Source organism: Microcebus murinus, chromosome 7 (genome assembly GCF_040939455.1).
Source record: "Microcebus murinus isolate Inina chromosome 7, M.murinus_Inina_mat1.0, whole genome shotgun sequence".
NCBI classification, from domain to species: Eukaryota; Metazoa; Chordata; class Mammalia; order Primates; family Cheirogaleidae; genus Microcebus; species Microcebus murinus.
In genome coordinates, this window is record NC_134110.1 from 6051081 (window position 1) to 6073492 (window position 22412).

General features: G+C 55.9%; 1 protein-coding gene across 1 annotated transcript in view; it reads right to left on the reverse strand.

Annotated features, from left to right (window-relative positions):
- ACAN (aggrecan) overlaps positions 1 to 10240 on the reverse strand; it is a 34056-nt gene extending 23816 nt beyond the window's left edge. The window contains exons 1-6 of the mRNA XM_076004660.1: positions 10171 to 10240; positions 7451 to 7834; positions 6319 to 6493; positions 4518 to 4645; positions 2779 to 3072; positions 840 to 1247 (exon numbers count right to left, since the gene is read on the reverse strand). Coding sequence (XP_075860775.1) covers positions 840 to 1247; positions 2779 to 3072; positions 4518 to 4645; positions 6319 to 6493; positions 7451 to 7834; positions 10171 to 10240 — 1459 coding nt within the window. The remainder of the gene's footprint in view (positions 1 to 839; positions 1248 to 2778; positions 3073 to 4517; positions 4646 to 6318; positions 6494 to 7450; positions 7835 to 10170) is intronic.
- Between the last annotated feature and the right edge of the window lie 12172 nt (positions 10241 to 22412).

The following is a 22412-nucleotide window of genomic DNA, read 5'->3' on the forward strand; positions in this document are numbered from 1 at the left end:
CACACCAGAATGTCCTTCAAAGAGTTTGGGGAACACCCGAGCCCTATGCCATGTGGCACCCCAACTCTCTGCACATCTGTGAAGCTCCTGGAGCACCATTGTCCTAGAACAGGGCTTGGAAGTGTTTTCTGGAAAGGGCCAGGGAGCAAATGTTTCAGGCTTTATGGGCTACACGGTCTCTGTTATGACCACTTCACTCGCTGGGATCGTCCTAAGGGAGCCACAGACGACATGGGTAGGGCTTTGCTCCACGCAAACTTTATTTGCGGACATTGAAATTCGAATTTTATTAACATATCATTTTCACGTGTCACAAAATAGTCTTCTTTTTTAAGTGTTTACTCCCACCGACTTAAGAATGTAAAGACCAGTCTTAGCTCACAGGCCACATGAGAACAGTGAAACGTGGCCCGCAGTTTGCTGGTCCTTGTCCTAGGAGGAGAGAGCCGTGAGAGGCCTCGGGGTCGCCGGTGCAGAGGTTTTCTAGTGGTTCTATTTTGTGGGGGTGCCTGACGGGGCGAGAAGGGTGCCTGGACAGGGGGAGCCCCGGTCCTCCACTCTGCCTCACTGGGGCCCGTGTGGCGCCTTTGTCTGCTTGATCTACACGCTGGCTCCCACACACGCCTGCACTTGAAATAATCCCTTGCGGCAGGAGCGTGGACATGACTGGTCTGGCCTACCCACTTTGCTTTACAGGTGGGGAGAGCGAGGGCTGGGAGGGGAGAAGCTTGTCCCGGGTGCTAGGTCCAGAGCTGAAGGTGCAGCCAGGACAGCCCCTCCCCACGAGGCCAAGTTCTTTCCATGTGCCCCTGTTGCACCCCCGGGGGGCAGGTACTCACCCCCTGGCAAGCGTGGCTGCCCAGGGACCTCAGCTGCACCTGGGGCGATGGTCACCTGCACCACCAGGTCCTCGCTGGTGAAGGCCGTGACAGAGCCCAGGCCAGGAGTGGATTCCTCGGGAACGCCCCAGGGCCCGGTGGCCTCCCCAGTCCTGTTCTCCTCGGCCTCAGGGAAGGCGGTGGCCCCCGTGTCCGGGGCAAATGTAAACGGCTCCTCGGGCTCCAGGCCGGTGGGGGAGACGCCGAAGATGGGCCTCACGGTGAGGATCACGTTGCCTCGGGCTTCCCCCTCCGTGACGTTCTGGGGCAGTGGCAGCTCCACGTCAGGCCAGGTCACCGTCTGGATGGTGATCTCCTCCTCTCCCCCGGCCCCGAAGAAGTTTTCTGGGATGTCCACAAAGTCTTCACCTGGGACGGGGGCAAAGACAAGCTTTGGGTGCTCAGCCTGGGACTGGGCTGGAGAGGAGTGTGGGGTCCTCCTCCTGCCCCGCGGGGCCGCGGCAGGGCTCTGCACTCTCTGAGCACGGTTTATGCGAGGCCCCACGGTTTCGATATTGCAAAAGAACGCAAGAGTCATGAGGTGGCAAGAGGGCGACCCATGAGGTCACTGCTTCTAAGGTCAGTTTCCACCCTGACATCCTTGCGCTTAACACTAGCTGCCTCTCGACCCATCTCATGAGCGGCTTGCTGGCCGTCTGATGTTGTCACTCTCCAACGGGACGATGTGCTAATAAATCAGTTATAAAGAGAAACCGTAAGTCTTGCAGAAGACGCAGTTCATAAAACTGATGGGAGAGACTTTGGAGAGGTGCTTGGCTCACACTCACGGATAAATGAGGATCTCGTGAGGGCGACACTACTTCCAAAAGAGTGGTTAGGATGTCAACAGGTTAAGAGAGGCTTTGGGGGAAAATCCTAACTATCTTTGCAAAAATAACCCTCCTCATGTAAGATCAGGCCGTGGAAATGAAACATGGGATGAGCTGTCACTGCGTTACCACCAAATCTGTCATGAAACCAGTGCAATTCTTCATGCAAGTTATGCATCATTTTTTTCCTCCAAGAATTATCACTTCATTATGATTATAACCTAAAATTGTGTTAAATATACGATAAAACATTTATTTTAAAATTTTCATTTAATTTTTCAAAATAAAGTCCCTGTCGAGCTTTCCCCTACTCTTTTCAATAATTCTTTGAATCCTAAGTGCAACCAATTTCAAAGGGCGGATAACAGCGCCCTCCTGTGGGCACATGGCCTCATGTCAGGCAGTGCCACCATCATCGCCCCACTGGACGGAGGAGGAAACTGAGGCTCTGGGCCTTCACTTTCCCGGGGTTGCACAGTAGAAGGTGGCAGAGCTGAGAAAACACAGATTTTAAAGCTCATGCTCTTTTTTTTTTTTTTTTTTTTTTTAGAGACGGGGTCTCGCTATGTTGCCCAGGCTGGAGTGCAGTGGCTATTCACAGGCGCGATCCCACTACTGATCAGCACGGGAGTTTTGACCTGCTCCGTTTCCGACCTGGGCCGGTTCACCCCTCCTTAGGCAACCTGGTGGTCCCCCACTCCCGGGAGGTCACCATATTGATGCCGAACTTAGTGCGGACACCCGATCGGCATAGCGCACTACAGCCCAGAACTCCTGGGCTCAAGCGATCCTCCCATCTCAGCCTCCCGAGTAGCTGGGACTACAGGCGCGCGCCACCGCGTCCGGCTAAAGCTCATGCTCTTAACCCTCTTCCGTGCTGATCCGGCGGGACAGGGCTGGACACGCTGCAGCCTCCAGTGTCTACCACAGCTCTTCCCAGGGACCACTGAAAACTCGGGGTCTGGTGCCCAGTGGCCTCTTGGAGGGGAAAAACCCAAGCCTCCCTTTGCAAGACCTCCTCTTGCTCCGGGCCCCCATCTCAGCGGCGCAGACTCCGGCCCAGGCCCCACCTGTGTAGCAGATGGCGTCGTATCGGGACGAGGGGTCGGGGTAGCCCGTCTGGTTGGCGTGCAGGTAGACGGTGCGCACGCCCAGGAGGTTGCCCCCGCAGTTGGGCCGGGCCTTGGAGATGGGGTAGCGCACGCTGCGGTCGGCCAGCCAGCCGGCGCTGCACATGTCCATGCCGCCCTGCCAGGCCAGGTAGAGCTGGCCCGTTGTGGCCAGCCGGGCGCCCAGCCGCCGGCACTCGTTGGCTGCCTCCTGGAAGGTGAACTTCTCCGGGGACGTTGCATAAAAGACCTCGCCTGTGAAGGAAGGGCACGGAGGGCAGGTGGGGTCAGGGTCGCCCTCTGCCTCCCCTGCCCCCATGCCCGGAGAGATCCACGAGGATCTCTTCCTGCGAGTTCTTCCTGAGAGTTCTCCAACTCGCGTTGCCTCTAACTCCCCATAGCCCTGGGCCCACACGTCCACATCTCAGATCTCCCCCTTCATTTCCCACTTTCCATCTTTTTCTGGGCTTTTGAGCAGGACGACATCAATTTCCTAAAACAGAGGGCCCGAGAAAGAAGCAGCCAAAATGCCAAGGAGGCCGGACAGAAGGTAGAGCAAGCAAAGTCTGGGAGGCAAAATCTTCGCTCAAAAGCCCCTTTGCCTCGCTGTGTGCTGGGCCAACGTCCCACCCTAGGGGGTCTGTCCCAGGAGTTAAGCATGGCCCACCAGAGGCAATTTTTTTTTTTCAAATCCGTATTCTCATGGGAAAAGCAGGCATCGGGCTCTGACCCGATAGAGCAGTGTTTCCCAAACTGGGGTCTCTAAGCTCAGAGGAGTCCGTAAGGACGTAATTCGGGACCTATGAGCTTTAAAAGAATATTCCCTAAAATCTAACAAGGTAGCGCCAGGGCCAGGGGCGGGGGCGGTGGGCATCTGCTCAGTGGCAGCTCTGACTGGCTGTTCTGTTTGTCTTTGGTTAGCCACACATGGGAACACACGTATTTGTCACCAAATAGGCAGGTTTGCCCCTGGGGCGAGAATGAGGAAGGAGGCCAGGTGTCACCTGTGCCTCTGAACCAGCTCTGCTCCCAGCCTGGGGGAGCCAAGAGCGCCGTGCTTGCGGCTGGGGGTTGCAGGGGAGACTCAGAAGTGGCAGAGTCTGAGTGTCCAAAGGGTATACTGGTGCAGATGAGGGAAATGGTGTCATCCACGTGGCTGGGAAACTCTGAGGCCAAAATCAGTGCCCTTTATGAAACAGAGAAAAGGTCTGGGTTCCTCCCCCCGCCCCAGTTCTCTCCAGAACTAGCCCATAGGGCAGCCCTGGAGTGTGGCTGGGGCTGGCAACAGGGGCAGTGGGTGGGGGCTGGGCCGTCAGCTGTCCCGGGAACTATGTTCCTGTTGTCCCCATCCCTGGCGGGGTGATGAGGCCGGTGCGGTGGACGTGAGGATGGGGGTGAGCTGGCGTGGGCAGCCGGGGCCCTTCCTGGGTCACATACTCTTGGGCCCCATGGTGACACCAGGCAGTTGCAGATGTTGGGGCCACCGAGCCCTTGTCCAAAGTGGAGAGTGAGGGGTCCAGACCTGTGGGCTCTGCCTTCCTGCCTTCATGGCAGGGAAGGATCAGGTGTGTCAGGCTTGACCTGAGCTAGCCCCCAGCCCGGAGGAGGCCTGTGTGACCCCGAGTGTCAATGGGGAGATGGGGAGGAGGAGGGCCACTGGGATGGGAGCAGGTGCCTCTCGGTGGGCGGGGCGGCCTCACCCTCCATCTCCTCTGCGAAGCAGTACACGTCATAGGTCTCGTTGGTGTCCCGCACGCCGTAGGTCCTCACGCCGGGAAACTCATCCTTGTCTCCATAGCAACCTTCCCGGGGCGTGTGGATGGGGTACCTGCCACGAGCCCAGAGTGGAGGCGTGACTGTCTGGGGCAGAGGGAGCCCGTGACCTGTGCCCTTGAACCCTCTTTCCTCAGTGACTTATATTGCATTTGGCCACGTCTGCGCTGTGTATGTGGACTGTTTTTAATTATTAATGATTAAAGGTAGCCCTTCTACTGAATATTTAGTGGTACCGAATACCTTCTATCTGGAGCCATAAGGGCATAATTTGGGAACTGTGAGTTTTAAAGTTTTTCTATAAAAGGCCAGATAGTACAAATATTTTGGGTTTTGCAGGCCATAGGGTCTCTATGGACAACCTCACAACTGCCAATGTAGCATGAGGCAGCCACAGACAACATTTAAACAGATGGGCATAGCTGTCTTCCAATAAAACTTCATTTACAGTGACAAAGAGTGGGGTGGACATGGCCTGTGGGCAATGGTTTGTTAGCCCCTGCTCTATGTCACTTGTTAGCCCCTGATTTATGTCATTTGAGTCTCAAATCAACCCAGTGAGGCAGGTGTTACAATGAACCTATTTTACAGTTACAGAAACTGGGAGTCAGAGATGTTAAACAATTTGTCCAAGGTTACACAGCTTCCAAGGTCCAGAGCTGGGATTTGAATCCAGCTCTTTCTGAGGCTGAGCTGTGGGCTTTTGCACTATGCTAGCCTGTTGCCTCATCTTGTTTTGTTTTATTAATGGTTAGTATTTTTTGTGTCCTAAGATCTCGTTGCCTACCCCACCATTGCAAAGACATTTTCTTTTGCTTTCTTCCTGAGGCTCTGTGCTTCTGGCCTTTGCTGTCAGAACCATGATGCACCTGCAGTGAACCATCCCCCTCACGATGCACTGAGATCCTTCGGCGACAGGCTCTCCTGGGGCCACTCTGCAACCCATTCCCTAGCAGCTACACTCAGGAGAAGATGTAGCAAGAAGCTATTTGCCTATTGCCTTATTAAAAACAGAAAGGGGCCGGGCGTGGTGGCTCACGCCTATAATCCTAGCACTTTGGGAGGCCGAGGCGGGCGGATTGCTCAAGGTCAGGAGTTCAAAACCAGCCTGAGCGAGACCCCCGTCTCTACCAAAAATAGAAATAAATTAATTGACCAACTAAAAATATATATATACAAAAAAATTAGCTGGGCATGGTGGCCCATGCCTGTAGTCCCAGCTACTTGGGAGGCTGAGGCAGTAGGATCGCTGAGCCCCGGAGATTGAGGTTGTTGTGAGCCAGGCTGACGCCATGGCACTCACTCTAGCCTGGGCAACAAAGTGAGACTCTGTCTCAAAAAAAAAAAAAAAAAACCAGAAAGGATGTAAGGCGGTTTACAAAAATACAGAAAACATAAAGGTTTTTCTAAAAAAAAAAGGAAGACCAGTAAGTGAAACAACTGTGGCAAAGAAAAAAATGGGTAGGAAAAATAAGGACACGCAGGGCCTGGGAGCTAGCAGCCACCTGCTCTATTGCAAGGGAGAGTAACAAGCATTCGGGGCGGCTCATCGAGTGTCCGTGTTGCCCAAGGCTTGACCCCGGCCCCAACCTAGGCTGGCTACCGTGTCACGCTGGCACCGACTCAGTGCTGGTCAACATCCCACCCCATCACTTGCCCCACTGCCCTGTGGCCTCTGACCCCTGGCCCCGGCCCGATGCCCCACTCCGCTGGCAGGTGGGGGCTCACCTGACAGTCTGGTCGGCCAGCCAGCCGGCGTCGCACTGGTGGAAGCCGTCCTCGTAGGCGGCCTGCAGCTGCTCGGGCGTGGCGATGATGGCGCTGTTCTGCAGGCAGGCCCGCTGCGCCCTGTCGAAGTCCAGGGTGTAGCGTGTGGAGATGGCTCTGTAGTGGAACACGATGCCTGCAAGACACGCGCACGCACGGGCGGGAAGGCTGGTCAGGGACCGTCTCTGATCACTCACTGAGGCCCTCGCAGAATTCCGGCTATTGCCGCAAGGTCAAAGGGCCTTGGGAACTATCTGGTCCAGGCTGAAGCGTGGATGCCCTCTCCACATTTGCATGTGGTCCTTCTGACTTTGCTGGAATCCCCGGTGACGGGGAACTCACTACCTCACGAGGCATCCCTTTTTGAATACTTATGATCATCTGATGATAATCAGAAAGTTCTTTGAATTAAACTAAAATCTGCCTTTGCTTTGGGGAAAGAGGCACTGAAAGCACTCAGAGCCCCCCTGCACCCTCAGGCCAGGGGCATCCTAGTGGGAGCCCTGTTTAAGGTGCCCCCAGGGTGGACCTGCTCTGACAGAGCCTGCCGCTGTACCTCCCCCTAGGAACAGTCTGGTGCTGACCCGAGCTCTGAAGCTAACCGAGGACCCAGCCACTCTCCCTGGGTGAGAGAAAGGGCACCGGGGAGCCTTCAGCCCTCTCTTTGGCTTCTGAAACTGAGACTGAGGGCTGGAGGAAGAGGAGGGACAAGACACCTGGATGAAGCGTCAGGAGACTGCTGCGGCTCATTTCCAGGGTAACCTTAGGCAAGTCACTTAACCTCAGTTTGCTTATCTGTAAAATGGGCATGATCACAAGGCCCACGACTCACAGGATTGGTGAGAAGCACAAACTGTCATTTACCTATGACTGTAGCCAGAAAGCATTTAATCCCCCCCAAAAAGTCCAGAGAGAAGCATATCACCAGCTCCGGGTCACAGAGCAGCAGCTGAAGTTAAGTGCCTCGACTGGGGTGCAAACCAGTGCATGGAGGGGCTGGTCTGGGAGCCAGCCTGCCCGGACCCACACGGGTGAGGACATTCTGGCTCTTTGTGGGGGTGAGGCAGCGTCCCTGCAGGGGGGGGGCCCTCACCTTTCACCACGACCTCCAGGGTGGCCTCACTGTCCTCGATGCCGTGCATCACCTCGCAGCGATAGGTCCCCGAGTCATTGGAGCGCAGGCTCTGGATTTCCAAGGTGGCGTCGCTGGGGATGGCGGGGTAGTTGGGCAGGGAGACCTTGTCTTGGTAGGCGCTGTTGACCCGCACGCGCCCTCCGGTGGCCACCAGCAGGACCACCTCCTTCTCCTTGGAAACGCGGCTCCACTTGATTCTCGGGGTGAGTGGGGCAGTGGAGGGGGCGGTGGTCACAGGGTGCATGGGGTCGATGAAATAGCAGGGGATGGTGAGGGACGTCCCCAGGAGGACCTTCATCGGGGACGGCTGGGGGATGCTCACACTCAGCGAGTTGTCATGGTCTGCGTGGGCGGGGCGGGCACAGAAGACAGACCTGTTAGTGCCCAGAGGGGACCGCCCCGCCCCGCAGCAGCCCTTCTGGAAGTGCACTCTCCTGAGAGGGCAAAGTCCAACCAGTGTGTCCCTGTCTGCCATGGGCCTGCTCCTGAGAGCTCCAGGTGGGAATTCCCAGCAAGCCTTGCACCACCCTTCCCAGAGCAGTGCTCCTGGCCTCTGTGCCCTGAGGCAGAAACCCTGAAGCCAGGAAAGGGTTCCAGGGGAGGGGGAGGGGAAACGGCAGAGTCAAGACCGCCTCTCTGTTTCTCAAACTGGGGTGCCCCCCCAGAGGAGGCCAGGCCACGGGAGAAGCAGGACTCGTCTTCCCCAAGTTGACAGCTTGACTCAAAGATTTGGGGAAAAAATTATTTTGGGGGTAGAAAAAAAAATGATTATGGGGTATAATCTACACAACTTTAGAGCTAAGACCCAAAGCTTCCAAGATGTGTCCCGCTTGGTGAGGACTGCTTTGGGTGCTGGCCCGACCCTGCAGGGGGGCAGGCCACTTTCTCCTAATGCCGGGAGTCAGGGGCTCCGGCAGGGGGAGCATCAGAGAGCATCAGACATCTAGTTCTGCAAAGAGTCGGGGGTGGGGGGCTGGGGGATGGCATAGACTAGACTCCGGGAGCACCGAAGAGAGCGTTGGCAGGGGAGGTGTGTTTACCAAATCCTGTTGGGAGTGAAAGATCTGCTGGGAATGGGAAAGAAGCGGCTTCCCCAAAAAACAGCACCTTTCATGGTGGGTCATAAATTTACGAAACTTTCTCCCAGGAGAGCCTACAGGTTGAAGGAAAAATGTTTTGGATATTTGTGGGTGGTGGACGCATAACAGGGCAAAGGCGGGGGGGGGCAGGAATGTCTGGGGCACAGGCCTCACCTTTGATGTCCTGGACAGCCCCCCCCCCGCCCCCCTGCCCCTTCCGCAGGCATCTCTCCCTTGGCCCTGGCACCCCCCGGACACAGCTCGGTTGTAGCGGTGGTGGCTCTCGGTGGGTGGGTGGGGGCTGCGAGTGACTGCGGTGCCCAGCCGGGCGGTTTGTAAAGCCCTCCGCCAACCCCAGTGACCTGGCTCCCTGTGTGGGCAAGCCACCCAGGCACAGCCAGGGGCTGGCGTCTGCGGGTCCCCGAGCGCCAGTACCAACGGAGGCCCGTGTACCGTGCGTCTACATACACGTAAGTTGTAAATCAGCCAACAGACTGTTAAGTAATATGTTCTATCTTCCTGTTTGACAAGGATACCTTTCAAATTGAATTTAGAATCCTCAGACTCCTTAGAGTTTTGCATTGGGATTTGGTGGCTGGGAGGGGGCAGGGGGAGCAGGGGCCCCTTCTTTCCCCCCACGGACTCTGTACCACCGCACGAGGGTCGCACGCACACGCTGTGCTTGTCTCAGTCCTCACATCCCAGGCAAACAGCCACTCCTCACCCCTCCTCGGGCCTAGGGGGAATCTCCCCAGCAGTGTGGTCCCGATAGGAGGATGGGCCCATGCAGGCGTGGCCCACTTGGACAGGGGCCTGCAGGCATCCTGGGTACCCAGAGTGAGCTCTAAAGGGGCGGCAAAGGTCTGGGCGGGCACATCCCATTGGCCCTACAGACCTTTCTCCCTTTGGGGAGGGCTGAGGCGAGGGGAAGGCCAGAGGTGGGGGGGGCCCTAAAGAACATGGCCCAGAGCAGGGGTCTTCTTGTCTGGGTCTAAGGGAGATACATTCCTCGTTGGGGTCAAGCCCATCCTGGGGTCAGTGGAAGGCCTGTTCATTTGGTTCAGAGCTTGATTAGCAGAAATATACTCAGCGTCGGCCACAGGCAAGAGGCCAGGCTGGGGGCTTCCCGAGGATGGTTTCTCAGGAAAGGCAAAGTCTTCTCTGACTATTTCTCAGACTGTCTTCTCTTGGATGCTCCAGCCAATCTGCTCCTGGCAGCTTTTCTCTTTGGGTTTGTCTCTGTCCTGTCCCTACCCCAAGTTCAGTGCGCGGCAGTCCTGGGTGAGATCCGCAGAGCAGAGAGAAGGATACTGAGGAGGACGACACACCTGCCCACAGCTCTCCTTGCCAGCCGTCAGGGCTCAAGGGCAGCCAGCAGCAGTGTCACCTGCGGGAGGCTCCTGGACGTGTGTGTGCACAGGTGGCTGGCCTCTCATCGCAGTCACACTTGCACCAGCAGTGGAGGGGCAGGGCCAGGAAAAGGCCAGGAAAGGGGGCATCATATCCCTGGGACCAGCAGCACCAGATCCCGTACCCAGTACCCAGAACCCAGTACTCGCACCTACCGAACAAATGAGACATGCATGGGAATGTCCTCACCTGACAGTTCTACTGAGGTGGCTGCAGTGATGACCCTCAGAGTCACAAAAACGAAGAGTAAAGTGGTCATAGTTCACCTGGAAGAGGGGAGGCAGAGCATTATTTGGATGGTGAAGGCAGGGTGAGGTCGAGGGGGGTCATGGGACATACGGCGCAAGGTGGTGACTCCACGCCCGAGGACCTGAAATCACATCTAGACAAGGGTGCTGCGTGCGGTTTGTGAGACATTTGCTCCAAGAATCCTTTCCTCACAAAACTTTCGCGGATTTCTCAGTTTAATTCCAGGGGTTAATTTTATATGTCAACTTGATTGGGCCACAGGGTGCCCAGACATTTGACCAAATGCTGTTCTGTGTGTCTGTGAGGGTGCTGGCGTTTCTGGCTGAGATGAGCATCTGTGTAGTTGGAAGTGAGGCCACTTCCCTAAGGTGGGTGGGCCCCATCCAATCAGCTGGAGGTCGGAATAGCACAAAAGCGCTTCCCCGAGTGAGACAGAACACTTCCTGCCCTGCCTGGCAGCCTACTGAGATAGGACACTGCTTGCTCTTCCATGCAGACTCAAACTGAAACATCAGCTCTTCCTGAGTCTTGAGTCTGGATTGGTCTTTGAACTGAAACTACCCCGTTGGTTTTCCTGGGTCTCTAGCCTTTGGATTTGGAGTAGGGCCATGCCATCGGCTCTCTAGCTTAACAATTCACCCTGCAGATCTCGGCACCTGCCAGGCTCCATAATTGCACGAGCCAACTCTTTACAATAAATCTCTTCTTCTCCCTTACGTGGGTGTGTGTGTTTCCTATTGGTCTGTTTCTCTGGAGGACCCTGACTAACACAACCCTCTAGGCCCAGAGAGGTGACAAGTTACTCAACCTCATTAATTAAATCTGGACCTGCCACCAGCTTCAAATGCAGGGACCCTGTGTGATTTAGGATGGGCTATGCTCTAAGGTTTCACGCAAAGATTCAGGGGCCTGGTTCAAGTCAAGGAAAGGATGTCCACCACCCGTGGAGCTCTCTAGGAAGCTGTGGAGTGAACAGATGAATAATTTAGGACAGAAATGATGAGGGCCTAGGGTCACTGTAGCCCATCTGCTGGCCCAAACAATGACTTCATGTGAATTAGAAAGACAAGCCTTCCTTATTGTCATCTGCTGGAAAGCTGTCACGAGACGTCTACACACGTGTGACACCCACAACGTAAAGGGCATCCCCTGCAAAGCTGGGGCCCTGACTCCAGCTGGGCCGGCGCTGGTGGACCCAAGAGGAGCCCACTGAATTGACAAGACATCCACCAGAGCAGCTCTGGGCTTCAGCCTGGACCACCCCACGGGGTTCCAAGGAGCAGCAAAGGCAGAGTACACGTTGCAGCCACCTCCTGTGCCTCGCACTCCATGACACGTGCCCGGCGACATTCCCCGAGTTGTTCTTCCGGATGCTACGCTGCCCTCCTCCCAGTCTGTGAGCACCGCGGGGCTGCGGGGCTGGAGGACCTGGGCTCAGAGGCTGAGGAGGCGCCCCTGGCATTCCCAGAGCTCAGCGTGTCTGAGTCTGACGGCCCGGCAGGTGTCGCTGTTGGCTCAGTCACCACTGGCTGGGCGGCTTTAGGGCTCCAGGGAGCAGCCCAGGAGCCCCGGGACCCAGGAGGGACGCTGGAGGTGGGGTAGGCACTAGTGTTCCCATCCAGGAACGCCTAGGGGCGGGCCCAGGACTCTGGGGGACCATTCCCTGCCTGTGGCTTGAGCATGACATTTTCCTGCCACCTGTCCTTCACTCCGGCCTCATACATCAGTCTCCCAGGAAATGGAAGGGCTGTCGGAGGTGAGAGGCACGTGCCCCTCGTGCTGGAGGAAGTCTGGAAAATCCCTCAGTTCTGAGGAGCAGCCCCTCGTGTTTCCCTGGGGACTTTTCTATTTATATGCTGCTTAAAAAAAAAAGTCTCGGGCTCCAGGTTCGGGCACCGTGAGGGCCCCTGAGCCACGAAGCCGTCATTCGAGCCCGGCGTGACCAGTCGCAGCCTGAACACAGCGCCTGGAGGGTGGCGGGTGGCGGGTGAGGTGTCGTCTCCACGCCCGAGACTTGCGGGCTCCTCTCCTCCCAGGGCCTCGGGGATCCGCGTCCAGACACAAGCCCGCCTGTTCTTCGCTCAGAACACCCTTCTCGGGAAGTTCTGTGTGTGTTTTCGGACTCGTGTCTGAACAAGCCGGACTTTGTCCGGGACGCGGGAGCTCTCTGTGGGCTTGGCCTGCGCGTGCTTCTCCCCGGCCCGGCCCGGGAGACGGGAAGGCACGAAAGGGGGCCGGGGTGGGGACAGGCGGGGGTGGGCAGAGAAGCTAATTTTATTTCTTCTTCTTTTTTTAAAGACAAACTTTGGGATAGAAATATCGCAATAAATATGCTCTTGTGTTTGTGTGTGTTTTCTCAGCTGTAAAGAAAACAGAGAGAAATTCCATCCTGTCCGGGTTCCAAGCGTCTCCAGGCTCACTGAGCCCTTTGTGCGAGGAGACTGGTTTGCCGCGGGCCGCGCGGCCCTGTCGGCAGGGAGGCCTTCTCCGTGGGAAGCAGAGTCAGGAGGCGACAAGGGCGCCCGAAGCTGGGGCGGGGATGGGGGCTGCACTGAAGGGGAGAGGAGTGTGGGAGCGGGCGGTGGACGTGGGGGTGCCGGGAGAGCCGGTGAGTCGGGCTGGTCGTCAGGGAGCTGCTCTCTCGGGAAGGATCGTTAGGACAGTGGATCGGAGGAAGGAAGCCGGCCAGAGCTCCTCCGCGGAGCCGGGCTCGAGTGTGCGTGTGTGCGAGAGGGTGTGTGACTGTGTGCGAGAGTGTGTGTGACTGTGTGTGTGTGAGAATGTGTGTGAGCATGTGTGTGACTGTGTGAGAGTGTGTGTGACTGTGTGCGAGAGTGTGTGTGAGCATGTGTGTGACTGTGTGAGAGTGTGTGTGAGCATGTGTGTGACTGTGTGAGTCTGTGTGAGCATGTGTGTGACTGTGTGAGAGTGTGTGTGAGTGTGTGTGTGTGTGAGAGTGTGTGTGTCTGTGTGAGCATGTGTGAGACTGTGTGTGAGTGTGTGAATGTGTGTGTGTGTCTGTGTGAGAGTGTGTGTATGAGTGTGTGTGTGTGTGTGAGTGTGTGTGTGACTGTGTGAGAGTGTGTGAGTGTGTGTGTGTGAGAGTGTGTGTGTCTGTGTGAGCATGTGTGAGACTGTGTGTGAGTGTGTGTGAATGTGTGAGTGTGTGTGTCTGTGTGAGAGTGTGTGTATGAGTGTGTGTGTGTGAGTGTGTGTGTGAGAGTGTGTGTGTCTGTGTGAGCATGTGTGTGACTGTGTGAGAGTGTGTGAGTGTGTGTGTGTGAGAGTGTGTGTGTCTGTGTGAGCATGTGTGTGACTGTGTGAGAGTGTGTGAGTGTGTGTGTGTGAGAGTGTGTGTGTCTGTGTGAGCATGTGTGAGACTGTGTGTGAGTGTGTGTGAATGTGTGAGTGTGTGTGTCTGTGTGAGAGTGTGTGTATGAGTGTGTGTGTGTGAGTGTGTGTGTGAGAGTGTGTGTGTCTGTGTGAGCATGTGTGTGACTGTGTGAGAGTGTGTGAGTGTGTGTGTGTGAGAGTGTGTGTGTCTGTGTGAGCATGTGTGTGACTGTGTGAGAGTGTGTGTGAGTGTGTGAGTGTGTGTGTGTGAGAGTGTGTGAGACTGTGTGTGAGTGTGTGTGAATGTGTGAGTGTGTGTGTCTGTGTGAGAGTGTGTGTATGAGTGTGTGTGTGTGTGTGAGTGTGTGTGTGTGAGAGTGTGTGTGTCTGTGTGAGCATGTGTGTGACTGTGAGAGTGTGTGAGTGTGTGTGTGTGAGAGTGTGTGTGTCTGTGTGAGCATGTGTGAGACTGTGTGTGAGTGTGTGTGAATGTGTATGAGCGTGTGTGTGAGTGTGAGCGTGTGTATGACAGTCTGTGTGGTAGTGTGTGTGAGCATGTGTGTGAGTGTGTGTGTGAGCGTGTGTATGACAGTCTGTGTGGTAGTGTGTGTGAGCGTGTGTGTGGTAGTGTGTATGAGGGTGTGTCTGTGTGTGAGTGTGTGTGTGAGCGTGTGTATGACAGTCTGTGTGGTAGTGTGTATGAGCATGTGTGTGAGTGTGTGTGTGAGCGTGTGTATGACAGTCTGTGTGGTAGTGTGTGTGAGCGTGTGTGTGGTAGTGTGTATGAGGGTGTGTCTGTGTGTGAGTGTGTGTGTGAGCGTGTGTGAGAGTCTGTGTGTGTGAGCGTGTGTGTGTGCATGCGCACACGTGTGCACCTGTGCCCCATGGTTGGAGACAGGGAAACCCTCGCCTCCTTGTCAGCTAGACTCCATCGCACAGTGTCTACCCTCCAGGGCCTTGGCCTTGATTCCATCGAATCACGGGACTGATCACCCGACTGACTTCCTCTCCAGCAATACCTGCAGTGGAGACCCTGTGACCTGGTCCTGGCTGGCCACCTACTGCTAGTGACACCGGACCTGCTCCATGGCTGTCTCGAAGACTGAGAGATGATGGGGCAGTCTGGTCCCCCTGCAGGCCAGGCACCGTGACGTGGCTCTGCACCCAGCGCGGCGCTGGCACTCAGCGGGCATCCATCAGCGCGGCTTCCTCCACCTCCCTGCGTGCCCAGCCGGAGTGAGCCTCTCCGAGTGCGGGGACCGGAAGCGTTTAGCGGTTGCAGGGAGGCTTCCTGTCCCGCCATGAGGGTTGGACTTAATGACTTTCCATAAAGAATAAAACTGCTTTTGTTTGAAAATAACATCACTACACTACCAAACATTTGGAAAATGGGAAAATGGAGGAAAAAATCACCATCATTCACAACCCTGATGCAATCATTGCTGGTGTTTTTTTTTTTTGTCCAGGCTAGAGTGAGTGCCGTGGCGTCAGCCTAGCTCACAGCAACCTCAAACTCCTGGGCTCCAGTGATCCTTCTGCCTCAGCCTCCCGAGTAGCTGGGACTACAGGCATGCGCCACTATGCCCGGCTAATTTTTTATATATATATATCAGTTGGCCAATTAATTTCTTTCTATTTATAGTAGAGACGGGGTCTCGCTCTTGCTCAGGCTGGTTTTGAACTCCTGACCTTGAGCAATCCGCCCGCCTCGGCCTCCCAAGAGCTAGGATTACAGGCGTGAGCCACAGCGCCCGGCCTATTGCTGGTGTTTTGATAGTCTTCCTTCTAGTCGTTTTCCTTAGGTATCTACTTCCGTGCAATCGTTACCTTTTTGCGTCCTCTTTGCCTTTTCCCTATAACGCAGTGGGCCAAGTGACATTTTTTGTCCCTTTGGAACTGATGATCACGGTGCTTTAGTCGTGGCCTCCCTGCAGGGAGCCTGTCTGCGGAGCCTGGGCAGGTGGTCCTCAGCTCTGATGGATGGCAGGTGCTCACTCCTTCACTGGGTGGCCCACTCCACGGCTGGACAGATCTAATTGTCCTCGAGATCTTCCAAGATGGGGCCAGATGGCCCACCCCCATCATAATTCCCATCCATCAGCACCACCAGCAGCAGGGGCCGCACAAAACTTGTCCTCTCCTCCTTCAGGGACCTCCCGATGGATCTTCAGGGGTCCAATCTGCTCTCCTGCCTGCTGCTCTTCCATGAAGACGTTTCCTGGTCCCTTCACCCAACCCTCCTTCCTCATGTGGCTTCTGGACCTCCCTTTCCTCCTGGGAGCCACGGATGCTAGGTCTGGGACAGACTTCAGTGAGCCCCAAGTCCAGCTGCTTCATTTCCGGGTGAAGAAGCTGAGGCCCAAGGAGGTTCCGTGAGTTGTCCAACGCCATGTGGCAGGTCGGAGGTGGAGCCTAAACCAGAACCCAGTGCCGGGCCCTGGCGCTCACAATTCCAGCGTTAGCAGTGCGCAAGGTAGCGACTGTCTGCCTGGTTTCCCACCGTCTCCCTGGCAGCCAGTGTCATGCCTGGCGCAGAGAGGGGGCAAGGAGGAACTGTCTGCTGACTGAATGAATAAACAAATGGAGGCCCGTACATCTCAGAAAAGTCATCTCCTTCAACCCCAGGCCTCAGAGGGAGGAGGCGTGGAAACAGAGGCTCACAGGTGTTGAGCGCCTTCGGGGCAAAGCCCAGCGAGGCGACTACTCCCACCTGCCGGTCCTAAACCCCAGCTAGAGATACGCTGCCTGCTCATGGTGTGCACGGCTGTCTTGACTACTGAAGGCACTTCAGTGCAGCATGTGACTTTGGGGACGGTTGCAATCCATGTGCAGCCCAGAGTGACAATCAGGGTCTTCTCTTCCCAGGACTCCAAGGAGAACCAGCGGTGTGCTGGAGCCACCGGCGCCAGCTGGCAGAAGCCAGTTTTAAGCATCTCTTTCCAATTCTCTGTTCAGTGACATCAAACTGGTAGGTTGAAATCCGTCGTGATGGGAGTATTCACACCGTGGCAATCAGCAAACAGTGTCAATGAGTGAGAGCCCTCTTTTCTTCTTTTTCTTTTCCTTCCTGAGAGTGGGTTTACCAGCACACCACTGGACGTAACCACAGCTGTGGGCCGCGTAACCACGTTCAGCCAGTGAGGGACTGTATATGTGACAATGGTCCCAGAATATTCTCATGGAGCTAAACAATTCCTATGGCCTGGTGACATTATAGCTGTTATAATGTCATAGTGCAACTACTTTATTTTTTTGCATATGTAGTGTAGCCTAAGCGCACAGTGTTTATAAAGTCCGCAGCAGTGCACAGTAATGTCCTCGACCCTCACGTCCCCTCATCTCTCACTCGCTGTCGCCCAGAGCAACTGCCAGTCCTGCAAGCGCCATTCGTGGTAAGTGCCCTGCACGTGTGTGCCATCTTTTATCCCTTATGCCACGTTTTCACCACACATTTTCTGTGTTTAGATATGTGTAGAGACACACACACACCGTGCTGCGGATGCCCTCGGTATTCAGCACAGCGCCGAGCCGTGCAGGTGTGCAGCCCAGGAGCGGCCGGCCCTCGCATCACACCTAGGCGCGCTGCACAGGTCTGATGCTCGCGCAACACCAAAATTGCCTAACGACGCGTTTCTCAGGATGTGCCCCTGTTGTTAAGGGATGCAGGACTTCAACACTAAATAAAGATGAAGGCCGGGCGAAGGACAACGGGCACGTCTCTTTGTTCACGGCACGAAGCCTCCTTCTCCAGTCCTTGTGCCGTCCTGCACGTGCCGCTGGGCACACTGAGGCTGGCCCTGCAACCAAGGCTGGTTTGCCAGCCCTCGGGCAGGGATGGGCCATGTCCATCTCCTTGTCCCTCTCCCCGCCTGCCGAGCCCACCTTAGTGCGGGCTGAGCAAACGCACGCTGGGGGTGAGCGTGTGCCCTCCCCACCCCGCCCTGGGCACCCGCCTCCTCCATGGCCTCATAGCCCCGCCCCTTGGTTCTGCTGCCCCAACTACCGCTGCCTCTACAGCCCCTTCAGCACTTCCTTCTTCCCCCGTTGTTTGCTGTGTGCTAAGCAACACCACGCACCCACGCAGACTGTGATCTCCGTTATGCTGAAATTCAGGCCTTAAGAAACCCCTCTGCGTTAACCCACACAGTGCTAGGAAGAACCAGAAATGACATGTGGCACCTCTTTGTTGGAATTCGTTAATCTGGTAATTTGTGGACCCGTGCGATTTGCCAGGGACCGAGTGGTCTGTGTCCCTGATTTAAGTCCTTGAGAGAACCAAGGCCATTCACTGCCTCCGCTGCCGGCCACAAGCACATGTCACTTACTTGCAGCCTAATCTCCCGACAGAGCCTCCTCTCTTGTCACTCTTTCACGGACAGGATCACCCCGACAGCCGCGCACAAACGCGGTGGCACACTGGAGACTGGGATTTCAGACCAGCACAGGGAAAGTGCCAGAGAGAGTGACCCGACTGTAGCTGCCAGGTTTCTGCACTCCCCAAACAGACGGGCCGGGATGGAGTGGAAATTGGGAGCCGGGAAGCAGCTGCCAGTCCTAGCTCTGTCCTAACTCCCTGGGGAACTCACATGAGGCCTCAGTTTCTAGTTTTCCCATCTGTACGTTGGGTTCATAATTCGAGCTTTACCACGGGCACCCAGGGCAACCATGCACGGGGGTTTCGGCTTGCCTGCTGCGCCCCTTTTCTGGGAAGGACTGGCCCCCTCCGGTAGATGCCCCCATGCCCTCGATGGGGGGCGAGGAAGGCAGAGTGGGAGCTGGTGGTGGTGAGGGCCACGCCAAGTCTGCAAGGAGGGAGGGGAGGCTCTGTGGGGAGCAGCAAGGCTCACGTGGTGGAGCCGGGAGAGAAGAAAATAAGAAATGGAGGAATGTTCCTGATGTCACCTGGTCTCAGAAGCTAAGCAGGGTCAGGCCTGGTTAGTGCTCGGAAGGGGGAAATGGAGAAATGACACCCGACCAGATGGTGTCTTACCCATAGGTGGCACTGGCTACCTTGCTGCTTGAGACCCTCTGCTGATGTGGCCTCAGGCAGGGGCCTCTCCTGCAGTGCCCTGCTTGGGCTCCGGTCTGGCCCCATCCTTCCCCCTTTCTTTTGCTCACACAGTTCTGTCCTTCCAGAACACTCTCTCCCCAGCCTCACGTCTGACCTGATCCTGCCCTTCTTTGAGGCCCAGCACAAATGCTGGAAACTCTCCCCAGGTACCCCGGCCTGAAACTGTCTCCTTTCTGCCCATGTCCTTAGTCATTTCTTGTTGTTACGACCAATTTATTAATGAACACATCCTGGCTGTGGCTTCTTTCCCACTGTTGTTTTAGCTCGTTGGGGTGGGTGGGGACGGGCAGGCGAGGGGCAGGGCTGTGTGGAGGAAAGAGCATGGTCTGGGCTCTGACCCTTACCTGCGAGCTATGACCTTGGCCCAATCATTTAACCCCTCAGAGGCGCAACCTCCTGGCCTCTCCTCACCTCTGCTCTGCCGATAAGACGGGACGGATCGCACAGCACGGGGCGGTGGGATTTCCATGAGGGCTGCTGCGGGGCCCGCGGTGAGTGCTGTCTGCCTTCCCAGACCTAGGCTGGCTGGACCCCCGCCCCCCCAGCTAGGGAGACAGGCCGCCTGCACTGCGCACGCCCATCGCTGCATTTAATCCAGCGTACCTGCACGGCGCACCTGCTGTGGGCCCCACCCCAGCCTCCGCACGCAGCTGCCACTCGACCAACGTGCGCCAGCTTGACAAGAAGCCACACTCACACACAATCTGCAACGACATCTAATTTAAATGATGCTCCAGTGAATGGTCATTTGCTCTGCAATGATAGCAGTCAGTGGAACCTCCCCCCCCAACGTTGGTTAGCCTAGGGCCCGCTCCTGCAATCACCCCCCAACTTTGGTTAGCCCAGGGCTCAGTCCTGCAATTGCCCCCCAACATTGGTTAGCCTAGGGCTCACTCCTGCAATCGCCTTCCAACTTTGGTTAGCCCAGGGCTCACTCCTGCAATCGCCCCCCAACTTTGGTTAGCCCAGGGCTCACTCCTGCAATCGCCCCCCAACTTTGGTTAGCCCAGGGCTCACTCCTGCAATTGCCCCCCAACTTTGGTTAGCCTAGGGCCTGCTCCTGTAATCGCCCCCCAACTTTGGTTAGCCTAGGGCCTGCTCCTGCAATCGCCCCCCAACTTTGGTTAGCCTAGGGCCTGCTCCTGTAATTGCTCCCCAACTTTGGTTAGCCTAGGGCCTGCTCCTGCAATTGCCCCAAGACGGGGTGTAGGACATGGGTTCATATAAAACTGAGAACTATAAGGTAAGAGCCCAGTGCTGCCACCGCTGCCTCCAGTGACACGGGCTTGCCACAGAGCTCCCAGAGCTTCTCTGTGGTTGCTGAGGGCAGCCATCCCCTCTCTGTCCTCAGGCAACAGCTGGCGTCCGAAAGCCACAATCAACGTAGGCCATGGTTTCACGAACAAGCTAAGGACTAACAAGTAAGAGGGCTGCTGTAAGTCAGAAACGGTGCTTAGAGCGGTACACGGCCGCTTCTCATCCTTAAGACAACCTTGCAAAGACAGATATTGCTACCCTCACTTTATGGATAGTAAGACAATTGCTGAGAGAAGGTAAGTAACTTGCCCAAAGTCACACAGACAGCAAGTGGCCACGTTTGGTCTGGAATCCACATCTTATGGCTACAAATCCCATGGTTTTCAACACTCCCAGACCCTCTGCGTTCACTAGTTTTACTCGAACGACATATGTTCGTTCAGTCAATGAACATATTTCAATCAACGGGGAGATGGGAAATGTTCTCGTGGAATTTCAAATCCAGAAGGTTTTAGGGGCTGGTAGAGGGGAAAGGCATCCCTAGTTAGTCCATCAGAGAGCGAGACTGCAGCCCGAGGCTGCGGAGTTCCTGGAACACGGCAGGGTTGGGAGGATCGTGCCAACAACTAACACAGTGTCCAGCCCAGAGGAGGGAGATGGAGGCTCCCAAGCAGGAGTCCTAACCCACTCTTGGACCTTCTGTCAATGGGGAGGGCCCTGCCGGGGCTCTGGATCCCGGCTTTCCCTGTGTTCCCAGGGTTTTATTGCAAGACTGGCTCCTCAGCCCCACACGGTGGCTCTTCCCCAGTGTCCTTCAGGCAAACTGCCCGAGGGCTCCAAAAAAGATGTCTCCTACACAAATCCACTGCTGCACGGCAGGGCTGTGACGGTCCTCACTAACTTCCTTCCAGAGTTGTTCAGGACAGGTTTTTGAGAGAGCTCTAACCAAGCCATCCCTGATTCAGCGGGCCGGGTCTCAGCCAGCACCTGCGAAAGCATGAACACCCTCCGTGCAGCGGTACCTGGACTCCTGCCAGCCGGCTCGCAGGTAGTCCGCACACCCCTCCCTGGAGCTGAGCCTCTGACCCTTTCTCACGTCCTCCCTGCCACGGGAGGGCTCTGACCTCTGGCAGCTGGAACTGCCGGCCAACTCCTGCTGCCTCCTGTGCTTCGGATCCCAGAGGGACGGGGAGAGGGGACTGTCGGGGTCTCTTCGAAACGTCGGCTTGGGAAATCAGCCCAAGGAGCTGTCCCTGCCCGTGCCGGTCTGCAGCCAGCCTCGTTGTCCTGACCGGGAACCAGGAGGACGCTGGTCAAACAATAAAAACGGAGCTGGCCTTGGTTTGCTGAAGGCCTGTGCGAGCCTTCAGTGAAGGCCCTGCCTGTCTGTGGGTGGGGGCGGGGTGGGCACAGGGGGACCTATGGTGCAGGGCACGCAGCACAGGAGCTACTTGGGGAGATGGCATCAATTTCTCCCTCTCTGGCCTCCCTGCCCTGACTCCCTTCACTCACCGACATATGTCCCTGCTAGTAAGACCTCTTTGACTTGCATGTGTTGTGACACCAGAGATAAGTCCTTCATCTTCTCCCTGGGGTCCGCTTTGAACCCCGACTCCATGCAATTTCCTGAACGGACTCTTCTCAAGCTTCCCGGGAGACAACATGGTATGCTAGAAGGTAGGTACCTTAAGAACACAACCTGAATTCATTCCTTTGACTCACAGCATGCTATCTGGGTGAACCCGGGCCAGAATTTCCATGGTGAGGCCTCTGGAAATGGCTGATTTCCAGTTAGGAAGAAAGGCGGGGAATAATGACAAATGCTTGTGGCAACTTGCTCTGAAGTTCTTCTTCTTCCTTCCAAATCACCCAAAAGAAGTTCTTGTGTCCCCTGAGCAGGCTGATCCTGTTGGATAGGGGTGGCAGGAGAGGTTGGGGCAAGGGGCTTGTCTCATACTGGGACCTTGAATGAGCAGGTGTGGAGCTCGGGTCAGAAGGAGTAGCTTAACGCAAACAGGAGCCCGGCCCGTGCACTTCAGGGCAGAGGAGGATGAATGTTCTTAGGGCAAAATCCAGCTCCTTCCCGGGGCCCACAGGCCCCACGTGATCTGACCCCCTTCCCCACTCAGACCACACCTCACGTCTCAGACCCTATGCCCCAAACGCTTGGCTCCAGCCAGATTCTAGCTGTGCCTTGAACACACAAACTTGTTGCCTCCCAAGGGCTTTTGCATCTGCTCTTCCTTCTTCCTGGGACAGACTTCTGGATCTTTCCCCAGCTGGCCACTTTTCATCATTCCAGCCCCAGTTTAAATGTCCCCTCCTTGACCACCCTGTTCCCTCCCCATCATATTGCCTTGCTATATTTTATGTATAGCATTTTCATTATTGTCCTTTTCTGTTTATTACATTTCCCCTACTTGAGTGTACACTTATGAGGGCAGGGACTTTTGTCTGTTTTGCTCACTGCCGTATTCCCAGTGCCTAGAACAGTGCATGGCATATAGTAGGTGCTCGATAA